Source organism: Semicossyphus pulcher, unplaced genomic scaffold (assembly GCF_022749685.1).
Source record: "Semicossyphus pulcher isolate SPU_LCO1_2020_fin unplaced genomic scaffold, fSemPul1.0.p SCAF_13, whole genome shotgun sequence".
Taxonomy (NCBI): Eukaryota; Metazoa; Chordata; class Actinopteri; order Labriformes; family Labridae; genus Semicossyphus; species Semicossyphus pulcher.
The window spans coordinates 30,264,708-30,280,748 of record NW_027211637.1 but is presented as its reverse complement, the minus strand read 5'-3'; the positions used below and the strand labels follow the sequence as shown (position 1 = coordinate 30,280,748).

General features: G+C 41.5%; 1 protein-coding gene across 1 annotated transcript; it reads right to left on the bottom strand.

Moving 5' to 3' along the window:
* Positions 1–1,198: 1,198 nt before the first annotated feature.
* Positions 1,199–13,576, bottom strand: trim101 (tripartite motif containing 101). Its single transcript, XM_069659954.1, has 11 exons — positions 13,394–13,576; positions 10,526–10,710; positions 10,268–10,442; positions 10,079–10,174; positions 9,324–9,401; positions 8,625–8,780; positions 7,894–7,916; positions 7,601–7,725; positions 6,090–6,526; positions 2,659–2,789; positions 1,199–1,933 (listed from the first exon to the last, which is right to left on the bottom strand). The coding sequence occupies exons 1-10, from the start codon at positions 13,574–13,576 to the stop codon at positions 2,703–2,705; spliced, it is 1,545 nt and encodes a 514-aa protein (XP_069516055.1). The 3' UTR covers positions 1,199–1,933; positions 2,659–2,702.
* Positions 13,577–16,041: the final 2,465 nt, after the last annotated feature.

Below are 16,041 nucleotides of genomic sequence, written 5' to 3'. Positions count from 1 at the left end.
ACCTGAAGTCCTGCATCACATCCAGCTTGAACTCTCTGTGCTACTAGCCAAAGTGAGGCTGGTAGCACAGAGAATGAGCAGGACGTGATGCAGGACTTCAGGCCCCAGCGCACCTTTTTCACAGCAGAGGTTTTGTCCGTGCAGAAGCCAGCATGCACAGACTAAACGTCTGCTCTGAGAAAGGTTCGTCCCAATGATGACTCTTTTAGCAAGAACCTTGGGACGTGCCAGTGAACGGCTTGGCCATGGTCTTAAGGCTAAATTTCGCTTAGGCCTATTTATACTTTAACTTTAGTTTTGAAAGCACTTTTATGTAGAATGGAGTATTTTCACAGTGTGACATTAGCAGGCTAATTTTACTTCTTCCACTGTCAGTCATGATCAGAACTTTTCCAATACAAAGCCAGACCACAGCATGATATACTGGAGAGACATTTCAGTCTTCTTTCAACACTGATTTGAATATAGCCAAAATAAAGTAGTCAACATTTTTTTGAATGAAATACAATTGGAAAACCTCTTTGCAAACAGGCCCATCGGTTCTTCAGGACACACATGCTCCGCTCCACTGCCTTTCTGGTCCTTGTGTGCGCTGAATTGTAGCGCTGCTCACTGGCACTTGCCGGGTTTAGGTAGCCTATGGAGTCATGAGCCATTTTCTGAGGGGATATTCCTGAGTCTCCTAGCAACCTCCCGGGGTATCGTCCTGCCTTAAAGGCTAGACTGTCTGAGGATGAAGCTGTCAGGCTTTGCTCCTGGACATTTGATAAACAAATTTATAATTACAAGGTCAGCATCGCACACAATCTGAGCGTTGATCGAGTGGTATCCCTTCCTGTTCACAAAGTCACTCTGGTGTTCTTTGGGTCGCTGCCGACAGGTCGGTGATCCTCTGTATCTCCGCTTGTGGAGTCCAACACATCATACATTTCTGTAACACTGGAGGTGTTACCTATCCATTTGAGAAGAGAAGAAGGTTTTATCATATTCGGTGGAGGCATGGCACACCCTTTTGTGTTAACTAATCCAAAACATGTTTTCTGGTAACATTTGGGTGATTGGGCAGCAATTTTTGCACAATTTAACAGCAATCTTTGATTTAATTTTACATGCACATTTGTTTAGTTCTTGAAATAAGATTCCATTTTCATTTCTTGACAACTTTATTATTTTATAAGGTTAAAAAATCAGTTCAGTTCAACATGTCTAAAGGATGTAACAGCCGGTAAAACCCTCCTCCTCATCCTCCAAGATATCCCAGCTTTCAAAACGATGCGCCATGACAACCGGTGTTTTACGGAGGACACTACACCTACTAAAGCTAGGTGTAAGGCTTATCCCTACGTCGGAACTATCTCAGCTGGTGCAAGCCCTAAAGTGTTAGTAATGTTTAAACTCTGTCCTAACCCCAGCCCAGTACCTGGGCCTTTTACATGTGTTTAAGTAGCTTAGCATAAAGTTTACTATTTCATTGCTAATGCTACGTTTATTCACAAAATTGAAAGTTGATCAACCTCTGATGTGAAAAGCAAAAGCTTCCCTTTTAAAATCAATTCTTTTTAAATTTTTAAAATAAAAGAACTAATAAAATTTATTTCCCTTTGGGCACACAGGTCCAAAGTAGATCTATTGCTGCGTTTTCCCCACAGCGAAATCTCTTCTTTAAACTTTGGATGTTTAGAACAAAACAAACAATGAAAAACATGTGTTAATTTGTTTTATCCAGGTACTTCTTTGTTTTCAGTCTCAGAGCAGCTCTGAAGTGCATCTTTAAGCTTCATGTCCAAAAGCTTCTCCGCCTCTCTCCGCCTCTCTCCGCCTCGTCTTCTTTTTGTTGACTGGCTTCAACCACAGACTGAGAAGCAGAAACTGGGCCGACAAGGAGCCTCACTGACGTGAAGGAGCAGAGAGGAGGACTCATCTTATTCTCCATCTGAAGTAAAGAAGGGCAGCAGTCAGTTTTGTAGGATTTATATATATATATAATATTATTGTTATTATTATCAGCACCTGTTGGCGATATTTAAAAGTATTATTAATTACTCCTTCATATTGTGAAAGTAGGTGCAGACAGAAGAAGAACTTAAATGCAGATTTATGAAACTTCCATCAACTTGCAAACACAACACATCATGCAGCAGGAAGCAAAGAGGTTTAGAGAGTGCTGTAAGTGTTAATTATAATAAAATTAGTCCAATATTAATCAATTAAAGGGTCATTTCCCAGATAGGACATTTTTTGGGGAGTTTGATTTAAACCTACAAACCTGCTGTAATTACAAACTTGTACCACAAGGTGTCAGCAGAGGCAAAAGTAAATTGTTTTCACTAACCATCGTAGTTTTATAAGTATTAAAAATAAAATACTATCAGCCCTGATTTTAAAGTTGATTTCTTTTATCGTCTCCCCTCAGTGTGGTTCAGTTAAGTAGGCATGAAAAGTAAAATGTTTGTGTTAAGTTATTCAATATTTTTGATTTACTCCTCTTGTAATGTTGTTAAGAAAGATGCCTTTACAAATAAAGTTAATAATAATTATTACAAGAGCCATAATAGTTAAAAACACCAGCCATTAGTCTGCATCACTTCTATGCCAGCATTAGCCACAATAAAAGCCTTCCACAGCGCTTCCTGTGAGAGCCAGCAGGTGTGTGTGTACCTGAGCTGTGCAGCAGTGAGGATGGTGGTGTCCCCTGCTGGTGTTTATATGCAGATGAAGCAGCCGATGTAAGCCCAAACCCTCTGCAGGATGACCAGGAAGGCCAGCAGGTAGAAGAGCAGAGTGACGGCCTGCAGGAAGGACGAGGGAGGGAGAAGAAGAGAGAGGGAGGTAGTTGAAGGAGGGAGAGAGGCAGGGGAGAGGACGGAGGAAAAAGGATGAAACAAGTGGTCAAAATGAGGATAAGAAGGATGGAGGGGCTGCAGCAAAAAGGCGAGAATATGGAAAAGGGGGAGGAAGGAAAAAGGACTGATGACTGTAAAACAGGCAGGTAAGCAGGTACATAACTCAAGTACAAAGCTGAGGTATTTAAGTATTTCCATTGTATGCAACTTCATACCTCTACTCATTTTTATAAAATAGCAAGAGCTTTTCAAAGCCACCAGACTCCACGTGAAATTTAGATCACAGAACATGAGAAAATTACTTTTGACTCTTATTATTCAATACAGAATATTTTGTTTGATCCAAAACTAACTTTTTAAAACACCGGTCACACAACAACACAAACAAACTATTTGTTTGAGGCATGGTTAGTCCAGCAACTTAAGTGTTCTGCACGGTAAAATCACTGTTTTTGTCAGTGGAGTCTGGTGGCCACGAACAGAGCGATGTAACAGCTGTTTGTGCCTTCAGGCTTTTTACTCATTAACAGAAAGGTCTATCTCTGCAGGGATCTTTTGCTAAATGTGTAACACATTTTTAAAAACAACCTGAGCATGTTGGTGGCTAAAAAAAGAGAACTAGTGGAGCTTCTTCGATCAGGTGCATTTACCCTGAAGGATTATGGTGCTGCAATTACAGCTTGTCTGTGGCTGCCGGCTGAAGCGATCTCCTGGAGCAATTTTTTTTGTATCAATTAATCATTTAGACCCCAAAATATCTAAAAAAACGAAGGTAAGACATCTTTTAAACTAGCTTGCCTTTGTCCTTCCTTTCTCCTTCCCACCCTCCCTTCTTTTTCCACCATGACAACAACACAGATTAAAGTAATGAAGCAGATTCAGCCAAGTTGCCAAAATAACCCTGCAAAACTTTAACAGCAACAACCCTAGAGAGGATACAAGAAGAAGACAATGTGAAGGAGAGGCCACATCAGCAGGTGGATGAAGAGCACAATAGCCTGGTAGATGATGATGATGATGATGACGATGATGATGAAGAAGGTAAAACCAGACGACACTGACCTGAAGAGAGCGAGCATCCACTCTGATGGCATTAATGTCTTCAGGATTCTCGCTGTTTTCTCCATCCTTCTCTCTCTTTCCTACAAATCCTGAACTACCAACATCCAACTCTGCATCTCCATCTCCCTGTTTAAAGATATTTGTACTCTCCGAATCATGATCTCCAACATCCACACCGTCACTGGTGGGTTTAAATCCGTCCTCCTTTATAGAGTCATCATCCCTCTGCAAGGTAAAGTTGCTTCCTTCATCCAGCTCTTCATCCATCCTCTCAGCTTGGAAATCCTCCAATCCTAACTGTCTGTTTGTCAGTTCTGAAGAACATTTAAGATCTTCAAGATGCTCTCGCTCTTCTGCATCCTCTCCCGTCCCTAAGTTTTCCCGCTTGGAGCTTCCTTTCTCGTCCGCAGAGCGAGTCTCCTCCGGTGGTCTGGATGATTCACTGACGTTGTTATCCAAGAACCCGTCTGAACTACCTGGGCTTAAACTTCTATCCACAGCTCCAGGTAGGCACACCAAACCCTTTATGGCCTCGTCCTCCTTGTTTTCCTCCTCAGTTTCTCCTTCTGTCTCCTGCCTTGTTAGTCCCATTACAGGTACAGGTCCAGGGGGGTTCGTGTCAGGGTAAGAAATGCTCTGCTCCCGAATCTGAGAATCCAGACTTGATGATTGTTGCTGAATCTGGGGCTCAGACTCAGCTTGGATCCTGGACTCTGTAACGGTATCCCCAGCTGGTTGTGGTGAAGATATTGCCTGCTCTTCATCATAGACTTTTGGAACCCTGCTCAAGGTATTGGGTTTGAACCAGCTCGGGTAAAACATAACATCTTCTTCCATAGCTCCATCTTCTTCTTCATCCTGAGCATCATGTGTTTCCTCTGCTGTCCAACAACCTGCATCACCGCCTGCCTCTCCGCCCTCACACTGATACGTGAAGGAAGACAGTTAGACAGCCATATGAAGGAGTTTATAGTTTTTACCAAGAGCTGTGCATTTTCCTAAAAAATTAATTATGTTTTTACAGTGATTTTGGTGCTTTTGGTGAAGTTTCTTTCAGGTAATCAGCTTGTAGAGACTCACAGCCAGCTCAGATCAATGATGAAAAACGGTTTTAGAATGTTGCAGAGAAAATTGCAGCTGTGTGAGCGTCTGAAGCCGTTTTGCAAAATATGTGTCTTCTCCAAATGCAGTTTTAGAACAGAATGATGTCGCTATTTCACTTCAGCCAATCAGGAAACAGCATAAGTTGGCGCTGCAGTAGCCAAAGACAGCTCCAGATCCTCTCTTTCCAAACTCTCTGTCTTCGCCGTTTATTAATCAATGTTACAGCGAACATCGTGAGCATGTCACTGTCACTGTCTCCCACTTCTTTTTATAACGATAACAGAAATCAGGCTAGTTATTTCATGTAACCTCGGCCTAATACTAACGTTATAGTATCAACGCATAAGTAGTGGGGTATGTCAGGGCGTCGTTGCTATGGAGACCATCAGCTGCGTCTGCGCACGTTGCGTTGCTTTGATGTGAACGGCCCACTTTTAGAACGTTTTCGATCAGATGTCAGGGGATTGTTTTGGCAGTTGCATCCAGTCTCGTTGCGAATCATTGATCTGAACTGGCCTTTAGAAACATCCTCATCCTTTAACACTCAGCGTGAGTAGTTTAGAACATGTAGGAACAACTCTTCAGCTGTGGAGCTTCTTACTGGTGTCTTAAATCGCTTCTTCCTTATTTAAACTTATTTAAATACCCACAGAAAAACTCTGATCACTCTGCTGCAAAAGGAGTTATTACCTACGGTGGCCCTGAGAGCTCAACACACTGTAACGGGAGTTGATTTCTGTCAACAGACTTCATTAACGCTGTGCTGTTTGCCATCTGGATATCTCTGACATCTCGGATATGGAAGCTATTGAATGAGGTAACGATGGAAAAAAAAGTTCCTTCTTAAAGCTTCTGCGTCACGTGCTATTAATGAGCTTTGAGAGTCTGACGGACAGAGAGCTGTAGAGTCGTCTGAAGAGCTGCTGAGAGATTCGTTGTGTCAAGCTGTCGGGTTCATTTTCACAAACTAATCAGTTCATTAATCAGCTGAAACCAGTTCACATCAAAAGAAAAACTAGTCATCACGTAGGAATCAATCCTGTCAAATTAACGGCATAGACACTTGGACTGTTTCTGTACCTGTAGTGTGGTCATCCCCTCCTGCTGTTCACAGACGTCTCCTTCTTTAACAGGATCAGGAGCTGCACATCTCTTCTCCTCTTCCTCCTCCTTCTTCATCATCCCACCTGATCCTCCATCATTTAACGTCAGGACATCAGTCTCTGTCTGCAGAACGGCCCCTGCAGGCTCCACTGAGTCCATCAGCAGACCTGCAGCTGGAGCTGGCGCTGATGTTAGTGCAGCTCTCGGTACTGGTTCCACTGGTGGAGATATCAGTACTGGAGTCAGTTCTTTAACAGGTTCTTCTGCAGGGTCCGGGCTCTGGATGGAGGTTTCATGATGGTGTTTTGGTTCTATGTTCTGGACTGAGTTCTCTTTGAGTTCCTCCGGCTCTGGTTCCACCTCTGGTTCCACCTCTGGTTCCACCTCTGGTTCTTCAGGAACGTCTTCCACAACTGCAGACAGACAACAAAACCTGTTGAGACTAATTGTGTGCAGGTTTTGGGCTTTATGTGACATTTAATGACAACAAGTGCCAAACGAGAGCAGACAGATACAGTGGAGATAAAGTTTAAGCAAGATCACAGAAGAAAAAATAAAGATGATGAGGATGAGGATGATGGAAGACAACATTAAAGAGGTAAATTGATTCATAACACAATGACAAATATAAAATTAATGCAAATATGAGACCTCACCTATTAAGCAGTTAGCCAGCACTGGGGCGATGTGATATCGTCTGTTAAAAGCAGTGAGAAGCCGAACCTTCAGAAGTTTCTAAAAGTTTTATTTTTCTGACATTAGGAATCTTAGTTTAAAGTGTTTCAGATGAATAAGAGGTTTGTTAATCTTTATCTATAAAGTAAATAAATTAAAGAACATCAACAGGTCTCAGTGATTATAATGTTTGCATCAGAAAGTTGTGTAGGATTAGGACGCCGTTTTTTGCGCTAGCTCAGCACAGGACCTCAATTTCAGAGCGCTTCTCACCGGCACTGTTGCTAGGATACAAAAGTTGTCTGGCGGCTCTTCTGCGTCCCTTGGCAGTGACCGTAAAGTCTGTTTTAAATCGTATGCTGAATATTTGCTTTTATTCAAGAAATTTTACAAAAGAAAACATAAAACAATGTAAAGGAATCGTGTCCTGGCGTGAGCTTTCTAAGTTTGTTCCTCTTGGTTACATATTTGTTCTTACTTCTTCGCTCTTGCAGCTATCAACTATTTTTGGATCAGACTTGTAGACCTTAAATCCGGAACAACCCTCAGCAGATAAAGTTACTCAGTTTGGATTACATCCACAGTCAAGCAGGTTTATAGTTCAGCCTTTACGAGCACAGGGGGCATTTTATGTTGGCTTAAAATGTGTTTTTATTTCTATATTTTTAATTCACATCCTGAGCAATTGTCTTACTTGCATTCCTGTATTTCTGTGCACATAATTGGATAAAAAAAATCATAATTTGTATTGTTAATGGTGTCTAATAAAAACAAAGTATCAGTGTGGTGACCCAGGTGGTCCTTCTTCCTACCTTTGGGGAAGTCGATCCTCCTCAGAGCTCTCTCCTGACGGCTGAAGTTAAACGTGTAGTGGCTCAAACTTTCATAACCTGGTTTCAGAGTCTCGGTTGGACAGAAGCTGGCGGCAGAAATCACTCTGAGGGGAGAGGAAGAGAAAGATAGAAAAAAAGAAGGGGCTGAAATAAAAGGATACAGAACAGAGAAGGAAGCAGGGTAGTCTAAGTCATCAAAATAAATCTACATTACAGGCAACAAACCAACATTTTAATCATAATGTAAATAAAAAATGTGTCACAGTACTCACTTTGTCACCAGCTCTCTTGAATTCTGAAGGGAGGTGAGAAAAGAGAAAAGTTAAGGAAGAAGTTTTACAAAAATAAAATTTAGACTTCTACAATATAATATAATATAAATCATCACTTACAGGCCTCTATACATGTGTGTTGGTGAGTGTGTGTGCAGACCAATGACTGTATATATAGATACAGACCCTTGTGAGACCCTTCCCTCTGCATCTATTCTGTTGTTTTGCTTTACACGGGACGTTTTCAGAAGGGGTGCTGTTGTGGTTCCCTGAGCCAATCACAGCATACAGGTGAGTGTGGGAGTGGTTCAAATTAGCAACTGGGCCCATTCAGAGCGGCAAACATGGTGAAAGAGCGATGCAGAGTTGGCCTTCTTTCTGTTGGACAAGTAGGTGTCTCAAACCGGGTAGGACAAGCTAACCGGCGGTTAGCATGCTAGCGCAACGGTAACCAGCGGTTAGCATGCTAGCGCAACGGTAACCGTGATGCTCTCGGTGTAAGCTCGGCGGGGTGGGCGTGTTCTTGCACGAGATAGTGAGAGTGAGCTTCTGATGACGAAGAGCCCAGGAGGAGGCGCCCAGTTTGAATGTGTTGTTTACAAAATGCAAGGAAAAATCCTCCTTATTAAACCTTTAAACATCTGTAAACTGGTTAAAAATATCTGGGACAGTGGAGAATATATGCTTTTAAAGTGCTTTACTTACATTTATATGAGCACGCGCACACACACCTGTACAAAAGCAGCCGTGTCCGGCTCCTCCATGCTGCTAACGGCTCTCTCCACTAACTTGTTGTTTGCCGCCACGCTGTCTCCATAGCAACGTATCAACGTCTGGGCGTGGCCTGTTTTCTCTTCCTGCTCGTCGCTGATTCGCTGTGTCATCGCCTTCAAAGTGAGATAATTCAACAACAATGATTAATCCATTGACAACTCTTTAACCCACTGCTAAAGCTGCTGTAACTGCTTCAACTGCCATCAATGAACTGACAGATTTTTATATATTTTTATCGCAGATTTCAAATCAGGATTTTATTATTATTGGAAAAAAAGACATGATGTTGCATAAAATATATTACAATTTGTTTTCATTTGTTCAGTTAATGCAAACATGTCGCCAAACTGCTTCATAGAGCAATGTGAAAACAACCCAGAATAAAAAGCACTGTGGACAGCTGTAGATCCAGTTTTGCATGAAAAAATAAAATAAAATAAATAAATAAATTAAACACAAGGGATGAAAATGATGCGTAAACATTGTTAAATGCAATAACAGAGCTCCAAATTAAAAGCTGCTAGATCTGCAACTTCTACTGTTGAGAATATTACTGTTATAACTAATATATCTACAAATATCTATGGCTATTTAATTGACCATCAAAGTAAATAAATAAAAAAATAAATGAGCGCAAAAAGGGTATACAATCTCACCTTACGTCTCTCGTCCAGGATAGATAACACGCGGTCAAACTGCTCGCACACTATCTGTTTCTGAGTCTTACTGTTCTCCTGCAGAGGTCAGAAAGAAGGTTACAGCACAGAACCAAAAACTGTTTGGCTATGCTGAGGATTCTCACACTAAATGTGTACTAGAATATGCATGTTTGACTGTGTTGAATATTACTATCTAATGTGTCCAGATATCTCCAGGTTTCAGCAGGTCAGAATTGAACCTTTTAAGAGACATTTTTATGACAACTTTAAATTTTATTCTGCGATTACAAAAAAAACTTTGGAAGACAATTCTTAAAAAAGTATCTCAAATATTTTGTTAATTTTTAAAACGATAAAACAGTAAAATGTTTTTTTTTTCATAACTTCCATGCACTGTAACTTTTAGAAAGTGATATTAAAACAGGAATAGACAATAATCAATTTGGTGGGGACTATTTTCAGTGGCAGATTAATCCACTTTAAGGGTTCTAATTAGTATTTTAGGCAGCAGCAATGAAAGAGTAACAAACTACAAAATATTAAGTAAACTAGCGTATGTGAATGAAGGAACATGTAACTCTGTGCCACAGTGAGGCTCACAAATGGGTTTTTAATACTTTTTGGACAATAAAACGACAATAATAAAGCTCTAAGAACCAGAGATAGACACATAGATATACATGTACATCACATATATGTTGATCTGGATTTAAATACCTGGATTCTTTGGGCATATTGCCACATAAACACACCTCTATGTTCCTGCAGGTCTGCTCCAGGTCATCGATCACAGCCTTGACTCTGTCGTTGTACGCCTTCAGAGAGCTGACCTCTTCACTCAGCTCATCCTGGGATAAAAAAGGGAATTCACTTGTTATTAATTTAAAAACTTACTTAAGTATTTAAAGGTCAATTTGGACACACAAAGAGTTTTTTTTTACCTTCTGCAGCTGGTAGATGTCTGTCAGAGGAGCCACCTGACAGGACTGATGAGCCCCGAACACCTTACACAGAGAACAGGTGGGAACCTTACAGGTGATACAGTAGATGTTCACCTTCTCCCCTTCATGGTCTGAACACGTCAGCTGAGCAGCAGTGGGAAGAGGAGGGAGGGAGCTGCAGAGAAGAAACAGCAGGTATTAAAACACCTGTAAATAAACTTATATCTCTTTATCACGATCCTTGTTGTCTCTCCTCACCTTGCGGCCTTGTTGTTGTAGTTGCTGACTTCCTGTTTGTAGACGTCGATGATGTTCTCCACCAGCAGGTTTCTCTGCAGGCCGTAGACGCCGTGGCGATCCAGCACCACCTCGTGTCTGCAGGACGGGCAGCGGAAACGGCCGCTGTTTATCATCATGGTGGTTCGAGCCTGGAACAGGGAGGGCTGAAGGAGAACAGAGAAAAAGATTAACTTCATCCTCCACAACTGTCTTTCAGCAATTAATAGATGAGGTCATACAGCCCTGGTGCATGCTGGGATTTTAGTAATTAGCAAAAGTTTTATTGTCAGCCTGGGTCACTGGTGGAGAATGTGTCCCTGGGTGAAGTCAGAGCTGGTTCAGGGCCGGTTACTGGGCTAAAAGAGAGACTGGAAAGTCCCCAGTTCACCCTCCAGCATGTAAACAGCTGAAAACAAACACACTCATTAAGTTATAATTAATCAACGTCTAAATGAAGTAAAAATAACACAGACACTGTGTGCAACTTCTTCAGATGGCGGCCATTTTGAACATCAGACCAAGAACCTCTGCCAGGATGAGCACAATACAACCTTTGATGTCACAGTCATTGTGGAAGGTTCAAAATGCTGTTTTAATGTTACAAAGCTGAGTTAAAGGTTTATAAGTCTAATACATGTAGGGAATCTAATGAAGCATCATTTGACCCCTTCAGATGGATCAAGAACCAAAAAGAGTGAAAATCTGAAGGGTCATCAGGTCATATTTCAAAGTAAAACAGGGTTTTTGTAAATTCAATTCCGTCCAGGTGTTGCTGAGATATCGCATGAGAATTAGACAGAAGTGAGGGCACAATGACCTTTGACCTTTCTTCATCAAAGTCTTAGTCAGTCCAGGTGGATTTTAGTTTTAATATTAAGGCTATTTCTTCAAGGAGGTCCTAAAATATCATGTTCAAAACAATGGGAAGGACAGATGAGTGAGCAGAGAGACGAGTGAGCAGAGAGACAGACAGACAAGTGAGGAGAGAGACAGATAGACGAGTGAGCAGAGAGACAGACAGACAAGTGAGGAGAGAGAAGGACAGATAATTGAGCAGAGAGACAGATAGACGAGTGAGCAGAGAGACAGACAGATAGGTGAGTGAGCAGAGAGACAGACAGACGAGAGAGCAGAGAGACTGATGGAAGGTTAGAGGGTTAAAGCGTCCTGAAATAGAGGCCTTTAATGATCCTCAGCTGCTGCTCGGCCTGACGGAGGATCAGAGGCTATCACAGAGCAGAGGGCTGGTAGAGAGACAAACAGAGAGAGAGAGATGGTTCACTTTGTGTTGGTTTCCACCTGCTCTGCTTTACGAGATGCTGAACCCAAAATGAAGAGCTGCTCCTCTAAACTTAATCATTTATTAAGGTAGATTATGGACATGTAGGATCCTGATTTCTCCGAGATTTTATTATTAAATGTAAAAAACTCTTGCTGCTTTAACCGACCATTATTTTGTCTATCCGTCCGTCACAACTCATCTGACTTTATACAACTATAGTACTGTATCTCTGCAGGGCCCCTATAATCCTCCTCTTATGCACTTTACATCTGCAAATCTGTAAACTGTATGTGCGCTCACACCCTCTTCTGTTTGCATGGAGTTTACAATATCTACACCATATTAATTGCCAACTCTGTGTGTGTGTGAGTGTGTTTCACAGGACAGACATGTCAGTGTCAAAGGTCATGAACATGAGCCTGACAGTAAGGGAGGAGTCTCTTAGGTTTCACCTCACATACCGAAGACACGTTAAAACACGTGTAAGAAGGGTTTACGCATGTGTGCATCTCATGTTGGAAATAACAGTAAAACTGCAGATGTCAGTGGTGATGGAAAGTACAGGAGAACAAGAACTGCATTCTAAGAAACATTTACATGAGGTGACATTTGACCTTTAGACTCCTGTGGAAGACAGGCACTTGTTTTTGCTAGCACCATGCTAGCAGTGGTGCTTTATGGATGACATCAGGATGTTTCTGGACTGGAGGAACTTTGTCCTGTGTTGACACAGCAAGAACTTTGAACGAGAGCTCTTTTTAGAGGGACTTCTTTCTTTTCTATTTAAGAGCAGGTACTTTCCCTGCACAAGAGGAACCTTTAGAGACACAACGTTCAGTGACTGGTGCAGATGTAAGTGCAAGTTTATTAGTTAAACACATTAGCCAGTGCAACACAGACATCTGTGAAATCAGTGAAACAACTTTAGATTTAAAGCCGTAAAAATGGACAAAAAAGAGACAAATGGACCTCTTTGCCCAGACAGTTTTTGCTTGATGTTGTTTCAACTAAATTTGAACATTTATACAGCAAATGTATGTGTCAAACAGCTGTCAAAAAGTCTTTAATCCATATGCAATATGCTTTGGCTTTTTGAGGCAGCGCACAGTTGGTCTTTCTTTCATCAGTCATGCTCTCTTTGCTCTACCTGCCAGGATATTGTTTCCTTTTTCAACAGCGAACATTAGAGGGAGAACCGACATAGTATCCAGGTGTAGCTTGGTGGACACCTGTCCTTCGTTTGGGAACTCATTACTATATACAAATACCTCATTTGGACTAAAGTAAAGATCATGAGTAAATTAAAGTAGTCAAATTCTCGTCACACGCCACTACAGCAAGGCCGGCAGGGCAGCAACCACATTGGTAGCAACGCACACAGTATGAACAATAGCAGTTAATGTAGGTCACAGAAGGTGATTTTTCTTGTACATGAGCGAACCAGCTGAACATCCACTGGTCCCATTTTAGACGCAGATAATCCACCTTGCACCCAGCAACCAGCAGACACACACAATGTAGGCTTTGTTTAAGTATGTGTGTGTGTGTGTGTGTGTGTTGGGGACCTGGTAGAGCTCGTTGGCACACTTCCTGCAGAGGTTGTGCTGGCAGGGCAGGATCACCACCGGTTTGGTGAAGAGCTCCAGACAGATGGGACAGATCAGCTGTTTCTCCAGAGTCGCCAGCGCCGCCTCCCCCTCCGCTCCCCCGACGCCCTGCAGGAGGCTCAGGTCTGCAGGCAGAGACATGGCCGCTCCGCCAAACTTCACCTCCTCCTGCTGGCACCAGAAATTATTAAATGTCTCTGATCTGAGTCTGAGGAAATTCTATGACAATCACCTGCAGGGACTTAAAACTAGAGGATGTAATAACTGGAAGGAAAACTGCAGTAACGAAAGCATTTTTAACCTCCTGAAAAAAACGGTCCCTCGTCTACAAGTGGCATGTAGAAATTGATTTGATTTCCTCCAGGGAAAATTTGTTTCCACAGAATTTGCATTAGATGCGCCACCAGAATAAAGATACATTTACATACAGGAACAGAGAACAGGCTCTGTTATTAACATCAGAGGGATGGGTGAGGTTTTGTATCATCTTATGTCTACTTTTTATTGAGGTTTAATGATTTCTACCCAGCACACAAGATGTGTATTGCATGTTTTTTGTTCCACTAAACTCTTATGTGAAAAAAGGCGTCTCAAACTAGTATATCCACTGTGATTTGTCTGTCAAGAGTTAGGCGTGTTCTGGCCAAGACAGGCAGCAGCACGATTACACAGCTTCAGACATAAAAACAAAAACATATAACAATTTAAAACAAAACTATTTACAAAATAAAACATACATCAACATTAAAAACATCTGTGGCCAGATGATCCTGGCTCCCTGCTTCCAAGAAGAGGGAGCACAACACTTGGACGCCATTTTCCCATTTCAGTACAAATTTAAAATAAACTTGATGTTGATTTTAACTATTTTTGGAGCATGTTTGACTTAAATCCCGGTTGTTGAGTTGGGTTTAAAGTATTTGTCTCCGGTGCTTGATCTTCCCAGAAAAAAAAACCTTGCAATGCTTTTAGCAAAATGCAAATTCAACTTAAAGATCAGATGTCAAAGCTTTCATGCGGTTTCCCAGACTAAGTTAACTGCACAAAATGTTTACGTAAGCATGATTTGTGTCTTTGATAAATGTCCATTATATACTTTAAAAGACAAACAAAACACTTTTTTTACTCACCGTCCTCTCCATCTGGTGGTCGCTGATTATTCGGTCAAGTAGAAGTTAGATTCTTTCTCTCATTAAAAATGGTGGATGATTCACAGAGGATGCTGCTCTTCTTTTCTCAATGAGTAAATCCAGTTTCTTCCAAGATCACAGCAGAATTTAGATTCTGCAAGTGTGAGCATAACACCAACTCAAAAGGCAGGAAGAGAAATGTATCTTAGTTAAAGTTAAAATTAAAAAATGTCACTTAGAAATGCAATGTTTTTAAGATCCAGAATCCAGAACTTGCAGTTTATTTCTTGAGGATTTAATTCGTTCAGTTGTTGTGAAAGTTGTGCATGAAGCTGCTGACAGAGAGGTACACTGTCTGTCTCACGCTCTGGAAATACCCAAATCACTTGCTCAGTCACTCAGACGGTTTGAACATCAGGTGTCAGCTTTTTATAAAGCTCATGTGAGGGTTTCTCTTGGCCGGTGTTGCCTCTGAGAAAGTTTTCATATCCAGTTTGTGGTGAGAAAAATCACAGCAGGAGTTCAATCAGTTCAAGAAAAAATCTGAGTCACATCCAAGAAGAAAAGTAGGAGCTCTCCTCTTGTGACACAGAGCGCTGACACTGAATCTGTCTGGAAGGACATCAGGCCAGAGTCCAGCTCTCCTTCTCGCTCTCCTCTTGAACTCTTCCCTCCTCGCTCGTCCAGCTCTCACTCCATTCCTCCTTTTCTGCACGATTTGGGACTGCTGTGTTTGTTTGTTCACAGCCTCCCTGACATCCACAGCAATATGTGTGTGTGAGAGAGACAGAATCGCACAGGGGGAGACTGATCTGAGTCAAGGGGGGGGGGATCAAGTTTCAGCCCAGTGCCTCTGAAATGATCCCAGCACACACATACACACACACACACCATATCAGGCGGTGGCTGGTATGTGGACGGATTAAGACCACGCCAGGCTGTGCTCTTTCTACTGTTACACACACACACACTCACAGTCCTCTTACAGGTGCTCGCTGTAGCGTTTTAATGTGAACTGATGATTACCACAGACACTTTTATCACTGACAGGAGACGGGACCACCACAGAGACCTCTATATGTAACTGTAACTATGTTTTCATGCAGAGTATAGCCTGATTAATGTGTTTTAATTTCAAGTATTGGTTTAACTTTTGTGGTCAACACTTCGAACCCCCTCATTTAGCATTTATAAACACCGAATAAAGATTAAATGAAAGGTAAGTGTTTGTAGATATAAGGACATTTATTACTGTCACTAGTGTCACCGGCTCCCCAGCAGTAAACAATTAGTCCTTAAAGACATATTTTGTTTCATATCAAGTATGTTTTTCTTTAATATCATTCATTAAATAATTTATTTAATTGTATTTTCTAATTGAAAACTGCTTTCCTAATAAAAAAAATCAAAGGTATTTTATATGATTGAGATAAACGAGATCAGGTATAAGGAGTTTATAATATGTGGTGTTCCACA